General features: G+C 37.8%; 1 protein-coding gene across 2 annotated transcripts in view; it reads right to left on the reverse strand.

The window, feature by feature from the left end:
* ACBD6 (acyl-CoA binding domain containing 6) overlaps positions 1-23,570 on the reverse strand; it is a 236,325-nt gene that overhangs the window by 200,268 nt on the left and 12,487 nt on the right. For both annotated transcript variants that reach the window (XR_010656122.1, XM_065882184.1), the window contains exon 3: positions 20,145-20,241. Coding sequence is in view for 1 of the 2 variants with exons in the window: in XM_065882184.1 (XP_065738256.1) it covers positions 20,145-20,241 (97 nt within the window). In the remaining variant the exon portion in view is untranslated. The remainder of the gene's footprint in view (positions 1-20,144; positions 20,242-23,570) is intronic.

Below are 23,570 nucleotides of genomic sequence, written 5' to 3' on the forward strand. Positions count from 1 at the left end.
AAAGCTGAGATGACTATGTCATAAATAAAGCACCGGATCATAAATTTCTCAAAAGACATAAAATCAAAGACACCCTAAACCTACAAATTAAATGCAAAAAAACACAAACTAAACAATGAAAAGGAATTACTATATGAAATTTAAATTGATCAGCTAGTTACCAGTCTATTCTGAACAGACTTAGTCTTTATTCTCAGTACTGATATTAAGATTATAACCATGCACCAAAATCATTTTGGTCTAGTCTTTTCATTTTATGTTTTCTTATAAATTATGGATCTATGGAAAAAAGTCAATCTGCAAAAGCACTACTTAGAATAGCAATGATATGAGTTATTTAAATACAGGACTGTGCATGAAATGAGGGCTATCTATAAAAGGGCACACACTTAAACTAGCGTATATATTACAACATTTCAAATGCCTGAAGATCCCAAGCCTCCCATGATCTATATTTACACAGCTGATGAGAAACTCCAATATATAGAAAAAAAATTTTTAAGGGCCTAGAAAAGATAGCAACACAGATTTTAACATTTTCATACAAATACTACATCTTATTATCTAGGCATTAAGAGGGCACTTTGCTTTTGCTCCCTATAAAAGACATTTTAAAAGAATATTTAAAGTTAAGTTGAACTGATTTTAAAAGCACAAGACTGAAGTAGCATTTAAAACCAAATATTATTGCTTGAAGATGGGTAAAAATACTTAACTGTTAAGCTTTTTGTTAAAATGAACCCATTTCTTAAAAGTGTTATTTGAACAAAAGTATATTCTAAGTTTTCCAAAATTTCAGAGCTTTTTGAATTAACCTGTGAAAACAACTTAAATAGAAAGTTGCAACTTAAGAACTGTTGTCCTGTTGTTTGCAATTGGTATTTTCTTGTTCCTAAATGATACAAATAATTGAAAGTTAATCTGTCATCTTGGAAGAAAAGATATAACTGACACTTCACTCTTTTCCAACAGGCATAAGGCAGTCAAAGACTGCAGGTTTTATCTAAGCATAAAAATGATCAAACAAAAAACAAGTGTGGTTCGTATAACAAATTATTCAAGATGCATGGTTTTCAGCCTCAGCAGAGGTTTATACCAATGTGTTTCCTCAAAAACCTCTCTCACACATGCACATACACACAGAGACACATACAAAGTTGTAAACACTGGACAACGCTTACATCTCTAATTACTAAAGTTATACATTTAATGATATTATTTCTGATGTGCTGAAATTTTAGGAACTTTTATATACACATGGCAGGGCCTGATCTGAGGGTTCCAACTACAGTGTCAAACCCTCTGGGGTCTTTTGGGTACCAAATATGTTAACTCTTCCATTACTTCATTACTCAGAGTTGATTTGTATGATGAGGTGACACCCGGCAAAAAGCTAGACTATGAAAGAATTGCTACACACCTTACTGATAGGCAAGAATGACTCAGATTATCAGAAGATGACAGTATCATGACTCAGGGCAGACTCAGTTGAAGCACCCCTAGAAACTCTGGATAAAGCCAAAGGAGGTTAGTTATTGGTCGAAAGGGAAATGTCTCCAATTTAAATTTCCTTGAAAGATACCACAAACACAAAGGCATATAATATATATATCACCAATAATTGCAAAAAAAATCATAAAATCTTCTAATTCAGTTTTTTTTTTAAGTCACAGCCCAATGACACAGTAATTTAATTGGATGATTTCAGGATTTTACAATGATCAGCAGAAATGTTAGAGGATGGATGATTTCAGGATTTTACAATGATCAGCAGAAATGCTAGAGGAAAGAGGTAAAAACTAAGTGATTTGGCATCTTGAGTTTACTGGGAAAATCATACTCCAAAGTACATCAATTCCTTAAAAATTTCAGAAGATGACATATAATTAATCATTATTATTGTAAGATTTCAGCAGGATTACAGCATTAGTTTATGCTAAGTAATGCAGCCTGAAAAAGCTCAATAAATCTTAGCTGAACTGAATCTCAAAGGACAAATTAACACATTCACCCCTAGTTTTACAACACAAATAGATCTGAAAAGAAAACAAAGACTGGAAGTACAGAAATCTAGTACAGTACTAGAGTAATGAACAAGAATATAGAATAATTTCATGGAATAAAACATATACAAGAGAAATGACCCATGCGCTATAAAAATTAAAGATTAAAATAGTAATAAAAATCATTTAGTCAGCTATAGTACAAAAATATTAGACATTTAAAACATTCAGTCTCTCGATATATAAAACTTTCTCACACAATCCAAATTTGGGGAAATGAGAAGGGAAATCAACCTCAAAACTTACCCATTTAGGTTTATAATACTAAATTTTAATATCCCAAAATGTTAAGAATTTTTAAAACTTTCAAAAAGGAGATACACTGAATTGTCCAAGCAGTTTTTTCTTAAGTAAATGGGGAATAAAAAACTATCTCCCTTCACTGGGTTTCAAATCCAATTAACAAATTTTGAGGCCCTACATTTAAAATGGCCCAGAGTTGGGACTTCCCTGGTGGTCCAGTGGGTAAAGACTCCGCGCTCCCAATGCAGGGGGCTGGGGGTCAATCCCTGGTCAGAGAACTAGATCCCGCATGCATGCCACCAACTAAGAGCTCACATACTACAACTAAGAGTCCACATGCCACAACTAAGAGCCCGCATGTCGAAATGAAGATCCCACGTGCTGCAACTACCCGGTGCAGCCATAAAGAAATAAGTAACAATTTAAAAAATGACCCAGTGTCATGACTACTAGTGAGTGAGGAAACACTATGATAAGACCTAATTATATATTAAAAAGAGTAACTGGGACATTTAAAAAAGAAAAACAACTTATCTTTCCTAAGTATATTTCCGTTTTACTTCAATTAAAATTATACGTTACTAAGAGTTTCACTAAATTTTTTTCAAATATATAGAATATTCAACCTAAGAAGAAACTGGAAAACTGTGACATGACTACACTATTTATTATGACTAGGTGCTATCAGAAGAAATATCAAAACTAACACCCATCATATATTAAAATCAGAATCTGGTTCCAATGCAACCCTATCCCACCAATATCAATGAAACTCTAGATGTTTATCTATCCCAAGGTAATTTTATATGACTTCACTAATGCAAAACTATGGTGTTATTTAAAGATGGAACACGAGTCCTAAAAGTATTCACAAGTTTCGTTTAAGTTATACCACTAAACTATGTTTTTAATAAAGAATGAAGCTGTCACTCAAAGTTTTTGCATACACACAGGTATGTGCACAGGTTTATATACTGCTTCCTTTCTTCAACTGGCAAATGTAACAGGAGAAAACTAAAAAAACTCAAAGACAAGTAAATGCATGGAATGAATGTGAAAATACCCAATGAATGTACCAGATGAATATCTATTTGTTAATTCTCCTCTAAAACTAACCAAAACATATATTTTTTAACCACAAATAGAGACCACTGGATTACTGGCAAACACACACAAACACATACAAGCATTAAGCATTCAATAGTTCCTAAATATTGTGCAACCCTTTGTGAAGTCAGTAGCACAGTCCATTTTATTTTTTACTAATACACCATGCTTTTCTGTATCAGAAATTAGCTGTTCATGGAAGCTAACAAATTTGACCCAAAATATATTCACTCTTTGTTCCCAATAACAAAACATGTTATAACAGAATTCTGCTATTAGAACAGTTTTTCAGTAGAAAAAAATAATCTTGTAATTTTGAAACTAGATTAAAAGGCAGTTTTAATTAGTAATTCCTAATTAATAAATTTAAGTCATTTTTTGAATCAAAATAAGTCTGAAAAACAATCCATCCCAAAAGACCTACTCCTCCCTATTTCTTCTGCCTATGGCTTTAATATCATAATTCAGTTAGTCTACTCAAATGTGTAACTGCTTTACTTACAAAGAAATATATCCTATTCTATTGCACAAATAAGGAAGTCTTAAGCATTCTTTTGTAAAAGAAAATTTTAGTTACACAGGATACTAATTTCTCCAAACTGTCTAATAAATTTAGATTACCAAATAAAATTTATGTTGCTTATTTTTCTTAATTTATATGAATTGAACTGGACAACAAAATCTTTTCCCATTTTTATTTCTCATCTATTATTCCAAGGCACCAACATTTTTAGATGCAAAAATAATATGTTCTTTATTTAAAGCACATTTTAATCTTTCATTGAAACAGTATATTTGGGGCTTCCCTGGTGGCGCAGTGGTTAAGAATCCGCCTGCCAATGCAGGGGACACAGGTTTGAGCCCTGGTCTGGGAAGATCTCACATGCCACGGAGCAACTAAGCCCGTGAGCCACAACTACTGACCCTGAGAGCCCGCGAGCCACAACTACTGAAGCCTGTGAGCCTAGAGCCTGTGCTCCGCAACAAAAGAAGCCACTGCAATGAGGAGCCCACGCACCTCAATGAAGAGTAGCCCCTGCTCGCCACAACTAGAGAAAGCCCAAGCACAGCAACGAAGACCCAATGCAGCCAAAAACAAAATTAATTTAAAAAATAAAATAAATAAAATTTACTGTAAACCCCCCCAAAAAAACCCAGTATATTTTGATTTATTAAATACAACAAGAAAATTCTTCTAACCTTGCAGTTATTGTAGTTTGTGTCTATAAGGGAAACAAAAACGCAAAGTAAGCACAATATAGGCAAGTGTATTTGAAAATCACAGTCACTTTAAGCTGTAAAACACTGCCCTCTATAGTCCACTGATCTAAAAGACAATTCAATTTACCTAAATCACAATATAATCCAGCCAAGGAATTTTGGATTTTCCTGCCTTGTTACTGAAGCAAAATTCTTCTGCTCTTTTTTAAAAGCTCTTTTAAAAAAACAGGTTTATTCTAGAGAAATGTCTATTTCAAATATTCTTCAACTTCTTTTAAAGTCTCTCCTCCCCTCTGACTCACCCAAATTTCAATTTGCAGTTAAATATGGCATTAATTTTCACGTTCCTGCATAAGGAATACAGTATTTAACCCAATTAATGTTACCCAATTAATCCAGACAAAGCAAACCTAAGAAAACACAGACACGAGACTTCCCTGGTGGTGCAGTGGTTAAGATTCTGCACTCCCAATGCAGGGGGTCCGGGTTCGATCCCTGGTCCGGGAACTAGATCCCACATGCATGCCGCAACTAACAGTTCACGTGCCACAACTAAGGAGCCCACCTGCCACAACTAAGACCCAACACAACCAAAGAAAAAAGAAAAAAAAAAGGAAAGAACACAACACATATAAAAAAGGAATAAAGATACTGAATTCAGAATTCAATTTACACAAGGCCTTAACCTGATTTTCCATTAACTTGGCATTTAATAATTGGGAAAGCTATACACAGCAAAAACAAGCAGAGGTATATAGCACACACAAGTACTAAGGTAATCCAGGCAAACTGCACTTTTAGCTATATGGACTCAAACTCTTCTTCAACCGCTCCCCTGCACCACACACAACACAACTGCCTGATCAGTCCAGTCCAACATTTACTGATCATCTTCTGTTTCAGATACTGTGCTGGTACAGCAAATATAAATATTAATAAGACATAATCTTAATTCTGGAAAAGTTTAAAGTATAGTAGAAGAGAAAAATAATCTCAATTCAAAATGGTAAGAACAATGAAAGCAGGGGACCACAAAGAACAGTCACTTTGCCTATCTCTGTATGGTTCAAGGAATGGGGAAAAGATTCCTAGAGGTGAAAATACACTGAACTTAGTCTTCAAGGATGAGCATAAATTAATCTAGTAAACAGAGAGAGTTATCCAAATAGAGAAAAAAAACTTGAACTGAAATCAGAAGATGTAAAACAGCAAGATGTAGGGCAGTAGACACTGACAACCTCAGGCTGCTTCAAAGTGATTGGTGAGCCATTAAAACAAAACCAAAACAAATAAACAAAAAGAGATGTCAGGACCCTACCAGTACATTTTAAGTAAATCTGGAGTGAAGATTATGCATCTCTATTTTTAAAGTTCCCTAAAGGGATTCTGACGCACAGTCAGGATGGTGAAACAATATTTTAAGTCTGATAGCACCGGAACTTAAAATAAAGGTTGAAGAGGGGTAGGAGGTGGGATTGTAATATAAATATGAAACAGATTATAGTGGAGTTTGTATACCATACTAATTTAGCCTGTAAGTAAAAGGGAATCACATTTAAACTGGGAAAACATGGTCAAATATGTATTTTAGATAAGTCATTTTAGAAGCAATGTAGAGGACAAGATTGAATGGGACCAGATTCAAAATAGGGAGGACAGGTAGAAGTGCCACTGCAACACTAAAATAGAAATACTCAGTGAGTATTTTGACACATGAACCTAAAACAAAGTCAAAAGGTAGAGCCCTTAATATTGAATGTACCTGTAGGTGTATTTGATTTGGCTCACACTCTATTGCAACAGCCTATCCAACTTCAACTTTCTTCTTTTAAAGCCTCATTCAAAAATCAAGACATAGCACCATAACACCAAGATTTCATATCTGAACTGGCACTACTGGGCACTCATAGCAATAACCGGCTAGAGCAAAGGTCCATTTCCCTTGTTTATACAGGCATGCACTCCCCTGTAAACCACAATTCTCATGACTATATATATATATATTCCAACCCACTTCATTCATTTATATTAATGGCCTGGCCTCTGCAGGCATTTCATTTTTTAAAAAATATATTTTATGATCCTGCTCTAAAAACTCTGAGCCCTGATCAGGATCACAGAAAAGGTTAGGGCTAAAAAATAAATTTAGAATCAACATAGGCAGTAGTTAAAACTGCAAGAATAGGGCTTCCCTGGTGGCGCAGTGGTTGGGAGTCTGCCTGCCGATGCAGGGGACACGGGTTCGTGCCCCGGTCCGGGAAGATCCCACATGCCGCGGAGCGGCTGGGCCTGTGGGCCATGGCTGCTGGGCCTTCGCATCCGGAGCCTGTGCTCCGCAACGGGAGAGGCCACAGCAGTGAGAGGCCCGCGTACCGCAAAAAAAAAAAAAAAAAAAAAAAAAAAACTGCAAGAATAGTAGGGAGAAACATCAACACAGGCTTGGGCAAAACAATATTCAATCATGCAGAGTTTGTGCTTTATGATATTCCTATCACCTTAAAAGTGGCCTTTACCACATTCACATTCAAATGTTTTTTTTTTGGCCGCGCTGCACAGCATACGGGACCTTAGCTCCCCGAGCAGGGATCCAACCCACGCCTCCTGCAGTGGAAGCATAGAATCTTAACCACTGGACCACTAGGGAAGTCCCTCACATTCAAATCTTAAGTCAGAATTTACTTTCTCCATGTCGGTATATTTTAATCTCTTTGGCACCATTGTTAGTCCTCAACAATAAATGCTAAACTTTCTATTTCCAAGTAGTTTTTTCAGGAATTAAAATAGCATCCTGTGTATCTCATGCTTTATAAATGTTTTCTGAATTAAATAATCTCCTTAATACTTAATTTCCAGAGTATAAGTTATGCCCTGGAACTTGAAGAAACAAGAGAGGAGCCAGAACAGGGTCCTGTCCTAAGAGAGAAATGTAAAGGAAGTAGTGTCATTTGAAAAGGAAATTAGAATAATCTAAGAACTACTTGGGAGGTACCTTCTGTGGCATTGCCCTGTGCTAAACATTGTAGGCAGTATGGTCAAAATACAAAGATGAGGGGCTTCCCTGGTGGCGCAGTGGTTGAGAGTCCGCCTGCCGATGCAGGGGACGCGGGTTCGTGCCCCGGTCCGGGAAGATCCCACATGCCGTGGAGCGGCTGGGCCCGTGAGCCATGGCCACTGAGCCTGCACGTCTGAAGCCTGTGCTCCGCAACGGGAGAGGCCACAACAGTGAGAAGCCCATGTACCGCAATTTAAAAAAAAAAAAAAAAAAAAATACAAAGATGAATCCAACATGGTCCTAGGCTTTGAAGTGCTTATAGACTAAATGTAGTACTATATAAAGGTTAGATGAAGTTCTGAGATAAGAGTTTTCATACATGAAAAAAGGTAACTTATAGAATTATCCTCCAGCATCAGGCAGCTAGAGAAAAGAAACATTTCAATACCAATACCTGATAGTCTACAAAAATTAAATATGAATGACAAGGAAAAAAATCAAAGAAGATAACTTCCTGGTCAAAATATACATATCTGCCTAACTATTAAATATAAATTTCAAAAATGATGACTACCTTTTAGGTAAGTATACTGTATGTATGAATTTATCTATTCTAATATTCAATGAATATTTATAGGTAAAAGATAAGTAGATGATGCTGCAAAAACCACAGATGAATAGCAGCAAAATTTACAAAAGGCTACTACACAGCTATATAACCACTACGAACAAAAGAGAGTGTCAGTTCTCCCATCTACGCTACTTATCTTTATGGACAATACACAAAAATAATACAGTGGATGCTAACCTAAGAGTAATCAGACCAGTAAGGTGAAGAAAAATAAAGTCACTAGTAAGATCCCAAGTACATATAAAAATTTTAAAGATCTAAGGAGTTTTTAAAAAAGGCAAAAGAGTAAATGGCCAATGAGAAGCAAGGTTTTAACAATACTACTGAAACACACAGAAAGCCCTAGAAATTCCTGGGAACAAAATTCTCATTTATAATGAACTTTGCTCCCTCTGGTGGTCACAAGAGGCTTTACTACGTGTGAGTAGAAACGGAGGTACATGGCAAAGAGGAATGAAACTGCAGGAACTATCCTGATTAACCTTCACCTGTCTGTCAGACAAATAAATGTTCAATTTACAAAGAACACTTTTTTAAAAGAAAAAAACTTAGATGTTAGTGCTATGGAGGTAGCAGTGCAGAATTACAGAAACAGTTACAAGTGGATAGGTCTACTAGGAAATAAGACTGAATGGTATATGATGTATGGGACAAAGAACTTTATAAAGTTTTATTTTATACCCCTTCACACTGTTTGAATTTCTATTTCCATATGCCTGTATTACCTTCATTAAAATACTATTTACTGGGCAATACAGAATATCTATATCTTTTTACAAGTTTACAATCAAAGTGTATTTCTCTTCTCATTAGAATAAAAGCCATAATCCTTATAACAGACTATCCCATGTGCTCCACCCTACCTCATTTCCTATTTCTCTACCCTGCCCCCATTCCCATATACCTATTCAGTCCTCCTAGAAGTTTCTAGAGCACACCAGGCATGATCCTGCCTTAGGGACTTGCACTGGCCATTTCCTCCATACAGAATGCTCTTCCCCAGGTACCTGTACGGTTCACTCTTTCACTCCTTCATATATATGCTCAATGTCACCTCTTCAGTGAGCCTTCCTTGACCATATCATTTAAAATTGTAACCCCCAGACTTCCCTGGTGGCACAGTGGTTAAGAATCCACCTGCCAAGGCAGGTGACATGGGTTTGAGCCCTGGCCCAGGAAGATCCCACATGCCACGGAGCAACTAAGCCCGTGTGCCACAACTACTGAGCCCACGTGTCACAACTACTGAAGCCTGCACACCTAGAGCCCATGCTCCGCTACAAGAGAAGCCACTGCAACGAGAAGCCCGCACACCACAACGAAGAGTAGCCCACACTCGTCGCAACTAGAGAAAGCCTGCATGCAACAACAAAGACCCAACACAGCCAGAAATGAAGTAAATTTATTTTTAAAAATAAAAAAAATTGTAACCCCACCTCCCATATATGTATCCTTCTCCGCTGCTTTCTCTCCATAGCATTGATCACCTTCTCACACATTATAATATTTACTTATTTTATTACTTATGCCTGCCAAACTGTAAACTCCCTAAGAACAGAGACGGTTCTCCTTTGTTCACTGATACATCCCCAGCCCCTAGGGCTATAACCTATACACAATAAGTGTACAATGAAATGAGTAGAATGAATGAATGACTAATATCAATACTACTTTAACAGATGTCCAAAAAAAGGACAAAAGTCCTCCTTTTATATTTGGTTCAACATGAAACAGTAATCTATGACAGATAAACTTTAATTATATATGCAAAATACATGATATTGGTCTTTTAATAAGATCTACAAAGAGGTCATGAAATGCTTTTTTTCCTTTTTTGGCCTAACGTGTAGGACCAGCAGATACCAAATAAACTCATAGTAAATCATCTTGCTATTCATACTCAAAAGCCTTTACAGAGGACTCAAAAGAAATGCTATTCATCATACTATGCACCTTGGAATAAGAATCTTCTCGAAAGAGCTATGGAAATACATCAAATATTAACTAGGAAATACAGAAAAACACTTAATTCTTTAATTTTGAAAATGTCCTCTTCTAGAACTAATATATTTATCAGGCTATAAAAACACATCTGTGTGTCCATGTTATCTATTTAGAAGCAAGGCAGCCACTTCAGAACAGAGTTACTTCATGGGACAGGGCATTCACATTAAAAAGAATCTTAATCTTCCAAATGACCATAGTCAATTAGGAAGTGGTCAGGAGAAACAAGGTGACTGAGATGCAGTTATTTTCCAAGTTTATCAAAGTTTTTACAAAAGTACTTTGAATATTTGTTAAAACGTCAAATTATACACTTAAAATTTGAGCATTTCACCTTATATAAATTTTACTTTAAAAAATAAAAAACATAAACAACCTGTAAACAAATAGTCAACTTGAGCTAGTAAACTTGCTTTTCTTTCACAGCAATATAGATGAGCAATTCTGAAACTGCTTCCTGTGTATTCTAGGTCATATAATGAGTAAATATAATGAGAATATTAGCAGCCAGGGTTCTGTTGTAGAAAGGAGTTACAAATATGGAAAGAGGGACGACTACAATGTACTCTATAGTGTTGGGTTGGAATCAGAGGTACCAATATGAACTTGTGGTTTTTAATATGTAAGTAAATAAATATAAAAATACAGACATAGGATACATATGTTAGAGAGGGTTATGTAGGTGTGTCTGTGTATATACACACGTCTGTGTCTACAATGACTATATATCTGTGTATGTACATATCTGTATGCATACATATGTATGTGTGTACACATACATATATGTGTGTGTGTATGTTAATATATACATGCATTTGAGCATATGTATTTTTCAGGTATGTCTGCTGAGAGGGCCTAGAAGTAATGACAGCGGTAGCAATGAACATAACCAACACCCAGACTTTGGTTTCTAAATATCATTCTCCACTGAAAGGAACCAAAGGGAAACAACCAATTCTAGGATAAGGACAGGGAAAGTATAAGATGAGCCTGTGTAGTGAGTTGAATTGTCCCCCCGCCACCCCCAAAGACATGTCCAAGTCCTAACCCCAGGTATCTGAGAATGAGACTTTATTTGGAAACGGGTCTTTGCAGGTATCATCAAGATGAGGTATATAGTCAACTAATATTTGACAAGGGAGCCCAGAATACGCAATGGAAAGGGTAGTCTCTTCAATAAATGGTGTTGGGAAAACTGGATAAGCACATGTAGAAGAATGAAACTGGACCCTTATACTACCTACAAACATTAACCTGAAATGGGTTAAGAACATAAGCATAGGGCTTCCCTGGTGGCACAGTGGTTGAGAGACCGCCTGCCGATGCAGGGGACACAGGTTCGTGCCTTCGTCCGGGAAGATCCCACATGCCACGGAGCGGCTGGGCCCATGAGCCATGGCCGCTGAGCCTGCGTGTCCGGAGCCTGTGCTCCGCAACGGGAGAGGCCACAACAGTGAGAGGCCAGCGAACAGCAAAAAAAAAAAAACAAAACATAAGCATAAAAAAAAAATCATAAAGCTCCTAGAAGAAAACATAGGGGAAAAGCTCCTTGACACTGGTCTTGGCAATGATTTTTTGGATTTGACACAAAAAGCAAAAGCAACAAAAGCAAAAATTAATAAATGGGACTACATCAAACTAAAAACTTTCAAACAGCAAAGGAAACCATCAACAAAATGAAAAGATAACCTACTGAATGGGAGAAAATATTTGCAAATCACATATGTAATAAAGGATTAATATTCAAAACATATAAAGGACTCATATAACTCAACAGCAAAAAAAGAAAAAAATCTGATTTAAAAATGGGCAGAAATGAATAGACATTTTTCTGAAGAAGACATTCAAATAGCCAACAAATACATGAAAAGGTGCTTGACATCACTAACCATCAAGGAAATGCAAATCAAAACCACAGTGAAACATCACACCTGTTAGAATGGCTATCATCAAAAAGACAAGAGATAACAAGTGTTGGTGAGGAGGTGGGAAAAAAAAACCCGTGTGCGATGCTAGTAGAAATGTAAAATTGGGGACTTCCCTGGTGTCGCAGTGGTTAAGAATCTGCCTGCCAATGCAGGGGACACGGGTCTGAGCCCTGGTCCGGGAAGATCCCACATGCCACAGAGCAACTACTGAGCCTGCGCTCTAGAGCCCGCGAGCCACAACTACTGAGGCCTGTGCACCTAGAGGCCGTGCTCCGCAACAACAGAAGCCACTGCAATGAGAAGCCTGCACACCCCAACAAAGAGTAGCCCCCGCTCGCCGCAACTAGAGAAAGCCCATGTGTGGCAACGAAGACCCAATGCAGCCAAAAATAAATAATTAATTTTAAAAAAAGAAAGAAAGAAATGTAAACTGGTACAACCACTACGGAAAACAGTATGGAGGTTTCTCAAAAACTACCATATGATCCAGCAATTTCACATCTGTGTTTATATCCAAAAGAAATGAAAACTGGATCTTGAAGAAATATCTTTACTCCCATGTTCATTGCAGCATTATTTATAATAGCCAAGATATAGAAACAACCTAAGTGTCTATCAACAGATGAATAAAGGAAGTATGAAATATATATATTATTCAGCCATGAGAAAGAAGGAAATCCTACCATTTGCAACAACATGAATGGGCCCTGAAGGTATTATTCTAAGTGAAAAAAGTCAGAGAAAGACAACTACTACATAACATCACTTACATGTGGAACCTATAAAAGCCAAACTCATAGAAACAGAGCAGAATGGTTTTTACCAGGGGCCTCGGGGGTGGGGGAGAAATGGGGAAAATGTTGGTCAAAGGTACAAACTTCAAGCTATAAGATGAATAAGTTCTGGGGATCTAATGTACAGCATGGTGATTATAGTTAATAATACTGTATTATATACCTGAAAGTTACTAAAGGAGTAGATCTTTAATATTCTCATCACAAAACAGAAATAGTAATTATGTGACATGATGGAGGTATTAGTTATGGTGGTAATCATTTTGCAATACATATGTGTCAAATCAACATACTGTACACCTTAAACTTACGCAATGTTATATATCAGTTACGTCTCAATAAAGCTAGGGGAAAAAGTTAAGATGAGGTTTAAGGTGAGCCCTAAATCCAATGACTGGTTGTCCATATAAAAGAAAGTAAGGGAGATCTGGAGACAGAGAAGAAGGCCATGTGAAGACAGAGACTGCAACTGGAGTTATGCTGCCACAAACTAAGGACTATCTGAGGCCATCAGAAGCTGGCCAAGGCAAGGACGGATTCCTCCCTGAAGCTTCCAAAGACAGCATGGCTCTGCTAACACCTTATTTTCAGACTTCTGGTCTCCAGTACTACAAGAGAATAAATTTCTCTTGTTTTAAACTACAAAGTACTAGTTTGTGGTACTTTGTTATGGCAACCTTAGGGGACTAATACAGCCTGAAACATCTTGTGCCAGAAAGTAAGAAAGTGCTCAAAGAATGATGGAGACATATCAAAAGGACAGGGGAGCCATCTTGAATGAGCTCTCAGTGGCCAAATAATGATGGTAACTGACTATTACCCATTGAATAAAATAGAAATCTATGAGTATATACTGTTATATATTGGGTGAGGCAATCAACCATGGCCCCTGAGCATCCCTATACATTCATGTTCAGTATGCCAGGCTCTAACCACTCTTTTTTTTTTAAGCTTTATTATTTTTTTAGTTATTTTATTTTATTTTATTTAGTTTTGGCTGTGTTGGGTCTTCGTTGCTGTGCACGGGCTTTCTCTAGTTGCAGCGAGCGGGGGCTACTCGTCATTGCGGCGTGCAGGCTTCTCATTGGGGTGGCTTCTCTTGTTGTGGAGCACGGGCTCTAGGTGTGCAGACTTCAGTAGTTGTGGCTCGTGGGCTCAGTAGTTGTGGTTTACAGGCTCAGTAGTTGTGGCACACAGGCTTAGTCGCTCCACGGCATGTGGGATCTTCCCAGACCAGGGCTCTAACCCGTGTCCCCTGCATTGGCAGGCGGATTCTTAACCACTGCACCACCAAGGAAGCCCTCTGACCATTCTTTATCTAGGCCTTTTCTCAGGGTTGTACGTACAGTAAGCCACCTTCAGGGATGACGTCATGTCTTCCCAACCCCTGACAAATAGCAGGCTTGCTTCTACCTGCTATAAAAGTGGTGAATCCCCAAAGCTCAGTGCTCCTTCCCTATAGCACAACCCACTGCATATGCAGGAATCCATCTAGGCCCACCTCCATCATACCCCTAAGTGGGACTTAGGGGTCAGCAGAAACCGATGCAAATCAAATGAAGCTCATGCAGTTTGCCATGCCGTGAATAATAAAGCCCTTTGGCTCAGACCCAGGAGCCTCGGCCAGCACCTAAGAAACAGTAACAGGCTAACTTATTAGCTTGCAAGTAGGGTACAATCCTACACCTTTCACAGTTCTTGAAAATGAATAAATAAATAGGGGAGAAGAGAAAGCCCACCCTTACAGTGGAGTGCCAAATAATAAATGCAGAAGAAATGATAGAGTTAGAAAATCATTAATGGATGTTAAAACTAGTCAGTGAAATCTGATTAGGAAAAGGATATTTACATAGTCTCAAAGTATCTCCCCACAAATTACTCATTAATTACAAAGGGGGAAAAAGGAAAGTTACAGTAGAGAATCTGGCAGACACCACCTTAAGCAAGCGATCAATGTTAACAACCAATTTGGGGGCAAACAGACATCATGTATGTCCTGGTATAATGCACTGAGAAGAATTCTGTGGTATTCCTCTTAAAAACATATGATCTAAATCTACTCATGAGAAAACAGACAAACAAACTGAAGGGCACTCTACAAAATAACTGGCCTATACTCTTCAAAAATATCACAGTCAAGAGAGAAAAAGAAAGGCTGAAAAACCATTCCAGATTAAAGGAGACTAAAGAGACATGACAACTAGATGCAATGCATGATCCTGGACTGGATGATGGATCAGAATTTTTTAAAGTAACTATGAAAGACATATTTTAGATAAATGATAAACTTGAATATGAATTATGGATTTGACAGTAATATTGAATCAATGTTAAAATTCCTGATTTTGAGAAAAGAGAATCGTATATTATTGGTAGGAATGTAAACTGCTAGAGCCATTATGAGAAACAGTATGGAGGTTCTTCAAAAAATTAAAAATAGAACTCCCGTATGATCCAGCAATCTCACCTCTGGGTATACATCTAAAGGAAATGAAATCAGGATCTCAAAGAGATATCTTGCCCTCTCATGTTTTTAGCATTATTCACAATAGCCAATATATGGAAGCAACCTAAGTGTCCATGTATGGAGGAATGCATAAACAAGATATAGTGTGTGTGTGTATACACACACACACATCAGAACATTATTCAGCCATGAGAACGAAGGAAATCTTACCACTTATGACAACGTGGATGAACCTGGAGGACATCATGCTAAGTGAAATAAGCCAGAGAGAGAAAGACAAGTATTATATGATCTCATATATAGAATCTAAAAAAATTAAAAAGTGAAATTCATAGAAGCAGAGAATAGAATGTTGTTTACCAATGGCTAGGGGAAATAGCAAGATATTGGTCAAAGGGTACAAAGCTTCAGTTATGTAGGATGAATAAGTCTAGGGATCTAATGTACAGGCATGATGACTACAGTTAATAACACTGTATTGAATACTGCAAATATGTTAAGAGAGTAAACCTCAGGTGTTTTCATCACACACACATAGAGAAAAGGTGACTATGAGAGGAGATGTTATATTAGTTAGCTTGACTAATCATTTCACTATGTATATATACATCAAATCATCATATTATATACCTTAAATATACATTTACAATTTTTATATTAAAAGAAATATGTATACACACACATATCTACACACATACACACACACATGCATGCCCTATAGGAACTCTTGAGCCCAGGGTTCTGAAAAAAAAAGAATTTCAAAAGAATTCATGACACCAAAAAAAAAAAAATTTACCAATTTTGATAATTGCAGTATAGTAACATATTGAAGTATTAAGTAGTAAAGGGACATGATGTCTGTAACTTTTAGTTCAAAAGTGATAATAAAATAATTCCAAAAAAATTTATTTATATGTAGTATGTATGTATTTATGAGTAAATAGAGAAAGAATGCTAAAACAAATGTAAAAAAAATACTGGTGTAACTAGACAAAGGCCATCCAGAAGCGTCTTGTACTATTCTTGAAACTTTACACGTCACACACATACATAAAACCATGATAAATATGGGAGGTGAGGGATATATTAATTAGTTTTACTGTGATAATCATTTCACAAGATATATACCAAACACCAAAACATCACATTGTATACCTTAAATATATATAATTTTTATTTGTCAGAAATAATAGAAATAGGGCTTCCCTGGTGGCACAGTGGTTGAGAGTCCGCCTGCCAATGCAGGCAACATGGGTTTGTGCCCCGGTCCGGGAAGATCCCACATGCCACAGAGCAGCTGGGCCCGTGAGCCATGGCCGCTGAGCCTGCACGTCCGGAGCCTGTGCTCCGCAACAGGAGAGGCCACAACAGTGAGAGGCCTGCGTACCGCAAAAAAAAAAAAAAAAAAAAGAAATAAAAATTATACCAAAATTAAAAACTCACCCTTGGGACTTCCCTAGTGGCGCAGTGGTTAAGAATCTGCCTGCCAGTGCTGGGGACACGGGTTCAAGCCCTGGTCCGGGAGGATCCCGCATGCCACGGAGCAACTAAGCCCGTGCGCCACAACTACTGAGCCTGCACTCTAGAGCCCGCGAGCCACAACTATTGAAGCCCCTGCTGTGCAGCAAGAGAAACCACTGCAATGAGAAACCTGCACACCGCAACAAATAGCCCCCGCTCGCCGCAGCTAGAGAAAGCCCGTGTGCTCCAGCAGAGACCCAATGCAGCCAAAAATAAAAATAAATAAATGTATTAAAAAACAAACAAACAAAAAAAACTCACCCTCTCTGCCTCCCTCCCAAAAAACTATGTAAGTAAAAGCAAAAGAATTGCCTTGATTATATTAGACATTCAACAGTACATTCCTGAGAAAGACGAAACAAAACAGAAAACAGGCAAAGGGTTACATTTTAAAGCACTATTCATTTTATACTTGAAGGTACCATGTAGCTTTGATTTAAAAAGTAACTATCTTGGGGGCTTTCCTGGTGGCGCAGTGGTTGGGAGTCCACCTGCCGATGCAGGGGATGCGGGTTCGTGCCCCGGTCCGGGAGGATCCCGCATGCTGTGGAGCGGCTGGGCCTGTGAGCTGTGGCCGCTGGGCCTGCGCATCCGGAGCCTGTGCTCCGCGGCAGGAGAGGCCGCAGCAGTGAGAGGCCCGCGTACCACAAAAAAAAAAAAGTAACTATCTTGGGCTTCCCTGATGGCGGAGTGGTTAAGAATCATCTGTCAATGTAGGGGACACGGGTTCGAGCCCTGGTCCAGGAAGATCCCACATGCCGTAGAGCAACCATGCGCATGTGCCACAACTACTGAGCCTGTGCTCTAGAGCCCGTGAGACACAACTACTGAGCCCACACACCACAACTGCTGAAGCCCGCACACCTAGAGACCATGTTCCTCAACAAGAGAAGCCACTGCAATGAGAAGCCCACACACAGCAACAAAGAGTAGCCCTGCTCGCCACAACTAGAGAAAGCCCGTGTGCAGCAATGACCCAACACAGCCAAAAATACAATAAAATTTTAAAATAATAAATTTAAAATAAATAAATATCTTTACTTGAATTTTCCATACACTTAAGTTTACATGCTTTTTTAAATACACATAATGTCAGCTATAGAACAGATAGCAGAGTGATTAGGGGTGGGGATCTGGACTCATATAAGCATAGGTCCAAATCCTGGCAACACCATTCACTAGCTGGCTAATCTTAGAAAAGTTACTAAGCCTCTCTGTGCCTGAATTTTCTCTTTTTTAAAATACAGACAATAATAGTTCCTAATTCTTAAAATTCTTACGAAGATTTCAAAGGGCAATACCTGAAAAGAACTTAACACACTCAGCATGAGAGTCGTCATTATTTCATCATTTTTAGAAACAAATATCAAAAGAAAATGGTTCTTTTAACCTAAAAGATAATGAACCAAATATCAAATCTCTTGAGATTGAGATTATGATCTGCCCCATACCAATCAAAAACAAGGCGGAAAAAAGCTGTGAGTCAAAGGGACCAGCTCAGAATGTTTAAACTAAAAATTAAAACGTAAATGAAACGTTAAAATTCCTGTTTACAACTAGATTATGAGTTAACATATTTTTAGAACAATGTATTAAAGAATCATTTTTACTTGAAAGTATCTTTGTCCAATGAAGATGTTGAAAAAAAGGAAAGAAAAGAAAAAAAAAAAGAAAGTATCTTTGGTTCTGCTTAGTCTACTCAAGTTTTATAAGTTCAATAGGTAAGATTCAGATATTTTTAAAAACATCCTTAATGCCTGTTTGGGTTTCCCTAAGGAAGAACTACCTAACTACATGGACTGTGCATTTGTAAGAGTCATAGTTAACGTAATTTTACTTAGTAATTAAAGTATTGAAGGTAAGAAATCATAAACTCTGTCATTTATCAGAAGTTATCAACGCAAACACCTACATAAGCCAGGCATCAGAAACAGTCAAGTATAAGTCAATAGGGAAGAACTGAGACCACAGCGGTTGGACCTGAAGAGTAAGGACTCACTTAAAGGCATGCAATTTCAAGTCTTGCTTTTGTTTTTTTTAAATATCGTGCCACAGAGAGATCAGCTCGGTGCTTTGTGACCACCTAGAGAGGTGGGATAGGGAAGGTGGCAGGGGGACGCAAGAGAGAGGGAACATGGGGATGTATGTGTATGTATAGCTGATTCACTTTGTTATACAGCAGAAACTAACACACCATTGTAAAGCAATTATACTCCAATACAGATGTTAATAAATAAATAAATAAATATCATGCCATTTGTGTTCAGGTTGAGTTCAGCTCAGAGATGCACCTGTTTTTACCACTGAATTTCAGAGTTTAAGTCCTTACGACCTTTATGGTATATATCTGTATGCAAACTTGACATTTTATAAAAGATATTAATAAAAAGGAATGTTTCTGAGAATGAATACTCATGCACATCAAAAACATCAGGAAATGTTTCAATGATTTCCAAAAGGCAGTTGTATCATTAGAGCTATCCTAACTTGGTTATCTCTCCCCCTTTGTACTCATAATTAAGATACACTTTTATATGTCATAACATATAAATCTTTAAGATTCCTTACAACTCTGACATTTTAAGATTCCATCACTGGTGGAACAAAATTCCTTCATACTGGTAATAAATATGTAACAATGTAATAACTGCCGCCAACGTCCAAAGTAATCTGTTCTTCCACTGGATACCCTAGCATTCGCATTATTATTGTTTTATACTATTACTCTATTTTTGTTATGTTTTATTTCTATAAGGTACTTTACATAATGGCAGAAAGCATGTCATTCATATTTTATCCCTATCAACAAGCATTTTGTACTTTCATAGAAAGTGCTCATTAAAAAAAAAACCTTCCATTTCTCAAGATAATATGATCTCAAGTTAAACTCTTTCAAATTCTGAAATGAATTGAGTTTTTACACGACTAAAATTACAATTATGCTTTTAAAAATGCTCTACAATTCAGAGAAGTTCTCAGTATCAGTAGCTGATTATGTTAACATATAAGCAATAATATTTTTAGATAAATACTGCAATAACTTTATAATCTTTTGATTTGAGAAAATAAAACTTTAAGGATGTTATTTAAGCCTAAAGCTTAGTTTTAAACATTTATTTGAGAGAAAGATAATATGTTATTGGAAAATATTATTTACAATCATTCGGTCTTACCTGAGGATTCCAACTTGGATCTAATTTTTTAACTACAGCAATATACTCCTGCATTGCTCGGCTGGGGCTTGAATCACCAAGTGCTTTCCATGCTTCCCTAAAGTAGAGAATAGCCAAAATGACCTATCATTAACTATGTAAGGAACACAAACAGTATATTTCTTCTTTTTATTATTAAAAAAAGGCACACACATTTTAAGGGTCAGGAGATACAGATTTAATAAGCCATATATGAGTAGCCTTCTCTTTTTGCATTTCATTCGTCCACAGCAATATAGACCTTATCACCCCACCTAAGGAGCCCTTTTAGACAGTTTTTTCCCTAATCACCCTCCCCCATGAAATTTTAAAATTACACATATATTACACATCTGCTGATTTTTGGAAGATGACACACTATTGTACTATCTAAGATTTTTAAAATTTTTTTTACTATCTAAGATTTTAAAACTCCCCCAAACCCAAATTTCAAACCCCTGTTGAGAATGTATGGTCTACAAACAATAGGAGTAGTTCCCATCTTACGAATTAACTGTGTTTATGGCATTTCAGTAATATGTTAACTGTCACACAAAACAATATTCTGTGGGAAATGCTTCAAACTTCTCATTTTAAGATGTGAGAAATATACCTCCCCTTCTGCTGTTATCTCATCTCTAAGCTGCTAGTAGTAGATCCTGAGGCTTTGGGCAGGGACATCAAAAGCAAGGGGAGGGATTTTTGGTTCTAGATGGCAGAGTAGAAGGATGTGCGCTCACTCCCTCTTGCGAGAGCACCAGAATCACAACCAGCTGCCGAACAATCATCAAGAGGAAGACAATGGAACTCACCAAAAAAGACACCCCACATCCAAAGACAAAGGAGAGGCCACAATGAGACGGTAGGAAGGACGCAATCACAATACAATCAAATCCCGTAAGTGCTGGGTGGCTGACTCGCAAACTGGAGAACAATTATACCACAGAAAGAAGTCCACCCGCTGGAGTGAAGGTTCTGAGCCCCATGTCAGGCTTCCCAACCTGGGCGTCCGGCAACGGGAGGAGGAATTCCCAGAGAATCAGACTTTGAGGGCTAGAGGGATTTGATTTCAGGACTTCAACAGGACTGGGGGAAACAGAGACTCCACTCTTGGAGGGTACACACAAAGTAGTGTGCACATCAGGACCCAGGGGAAGAAGCAGTGACCCCACAGGAGCCTGAACCAGACCTACCTGCTAGTGTTGAGGGTCTCCTGCAGAGGCAGGGGGTGGCTGTGTCTCACCGTGAGGACAAGGACACTGACAGTAGAAGTTCTGGGAAGTACTTGACGTGAGCCCTCCCAGAGTCTGCCATTAGCCCCACCAAAGAGCCTGGGTAGGCTCCAGTGTTGGGTAGCCTCAGGCCAAACAACCAACAGGGAGGGAATCCAGCCCCACCCATCAGCAGACAAACGGATTAAAGTTTTACTGAGCTCTGCCCACCAGAGCAACAGCCAGCTCTACCCACCACCATTCCCTCCCATCACGAGACATGCATAAGCCTCTTAGATAGCCTCATCCACCAGAGGGCAGACAGCAGAAGCAGGAACTACAATCCTGCAGCCTGTGCAACAAAAACCACATTCACAGAAAGATAGACATGAAAAGGCAGAAGGCTACGTACCAGATGAAGGAAAAAGAAAAAATCCTACAAAAACAACTAAATGAAGAGGAGACAGGCAACCTTCCAGAAAAAGAATTCAGAATAATGATAGTGAAAATGATACAGGACCTCAGAAAAAGAATGGAGGCAAAGATCGAGACGATGCAAAAAATGTTTAACAAAGACCTAGAATTAAAGAACAAACAGAAATGAACAATACAATAACTGAAATGAAAAATACACTAGGAGGAATCAATAGCAGAATAACTGAGGCAGAAGAACGGATAAGTGACCTGGAAGACAGAATGGTGGAATTCACTGCTGCGGAACAGAATAAAGAAAAAAGAATGAAAAGAAATGAAGACAGCCTAAGAGACCTCTGGGACAACATTAAACGCAACAACATTCGCATTATAGAGGTCCCAGAAGGAGAAGAGTGAGTGAAAGGAAAATATGTGAAGAGATTATAGTCGAAAACTTCCCTAACATGGGAAAGGAAAGAGCCACCCAAGTCCAGGAAGCACACAGAGTCCCATACAGGATAAACGCAAGGAGAAACACGCGGAGACACATAGTAATCAAACTGGCAAAAATTAAAGACAAGGAAAAACTATTGAAAGCAGCAATGGAAAAATGACAAATAACATAAAAGGGAACTCCCATAAGGTTAACATCTGATTTCTCAGCAGGAACTCTACAAGCCAGAAGGGAGTGGCATGACATATTTAAAGTGATGAAAGGGAAGAACCTACAACCAAGATCACTCTACCTGGCAAGGATTTCATTCGGATTCGATGGAGATATCAAAAGCTTTACAGACAAGCAAAAGCTAAGAGAATTCAGCACCACCAAACCAGCTCTACAACAAATGATAAAGGAACTTCTCTAAGTGGGAAAAACAAGAGAAGAAAAGGACCTACAAAAACAAACCCAAAACAATTAAGAAAATGGTCATAGGAACATACATATCGATAATTACCTTAAACACCAATGGATTAAATCCTCCAACCAAAAGACACAGGCTGCTGAATGGATACAAAAACAAGACCCATATATATGCTGTCTGCAGGAGACCCACTTCAGACTTAGGGACACATACAGACTGAAAGTGAAGGGATGAAAAAGATATTCCATGCAAATGGAAATCAAAAGAAAGCTGGAGTAGCAATTCTCATATGAGATAAAATAGACTTTAAAATAAAGAATGTTACAAGAGACAAGGAAGGACACTACATAATGATCAAGGGATCAATCCAAGAAGAAGATAAAACAATTATAAATATATATGCACCCAACATAGGAGCCCCTCAATACACAAGGCAACGGCTAACAGCTATAAAAGAGGAAATCGACAGTAACACAGTAACAGTGGGAGACTTTAACACCTCACTTACACCAATGGACAGATCATCCAAACAGAGAATTAATAAGGAAACACAAGCTTTAAATGACACAGTAGACCAGAAAGATTTAATTGATATTTATAGGACATTCCATCCAAAACAGCAGATTACACTTTCTTCTCAAGTGCACACAGAACATTCTCCAGGATAGATCATATCTTGGGTCACAAATCAAGCCTCAGTAATTTAAGAAAATTGAAATAATATCAAGCATCTTTTCTGACCACAACACTATGAGATTAGAAATCAATTACAGGGAAAAAAACGTAATAAACACACACATGGAGGCTAAACAATACGTTACTAAATAACCAACAGATCACTGAAGAAATCAAACAGGAAATAAAAAACTACCTAAAGACAATTGACAATGAAAACACGATGATCCAAAACCTATGGGGAT

Source organism: Phocoena phocoena, chromosome 1, assembly GCF_963924675.1.
Source record: "Phocoena phocoena chromosome 1, mPhoPho1.1, whole genome shotgun sequence".
Taxonomy (NCBI): domain Eukaryota; kingdom Metazoa; phylum Chordata; class Mammalia; order Artiodactyla; family Phocoenidae; genus Phocoena; species Phocoena phocoena.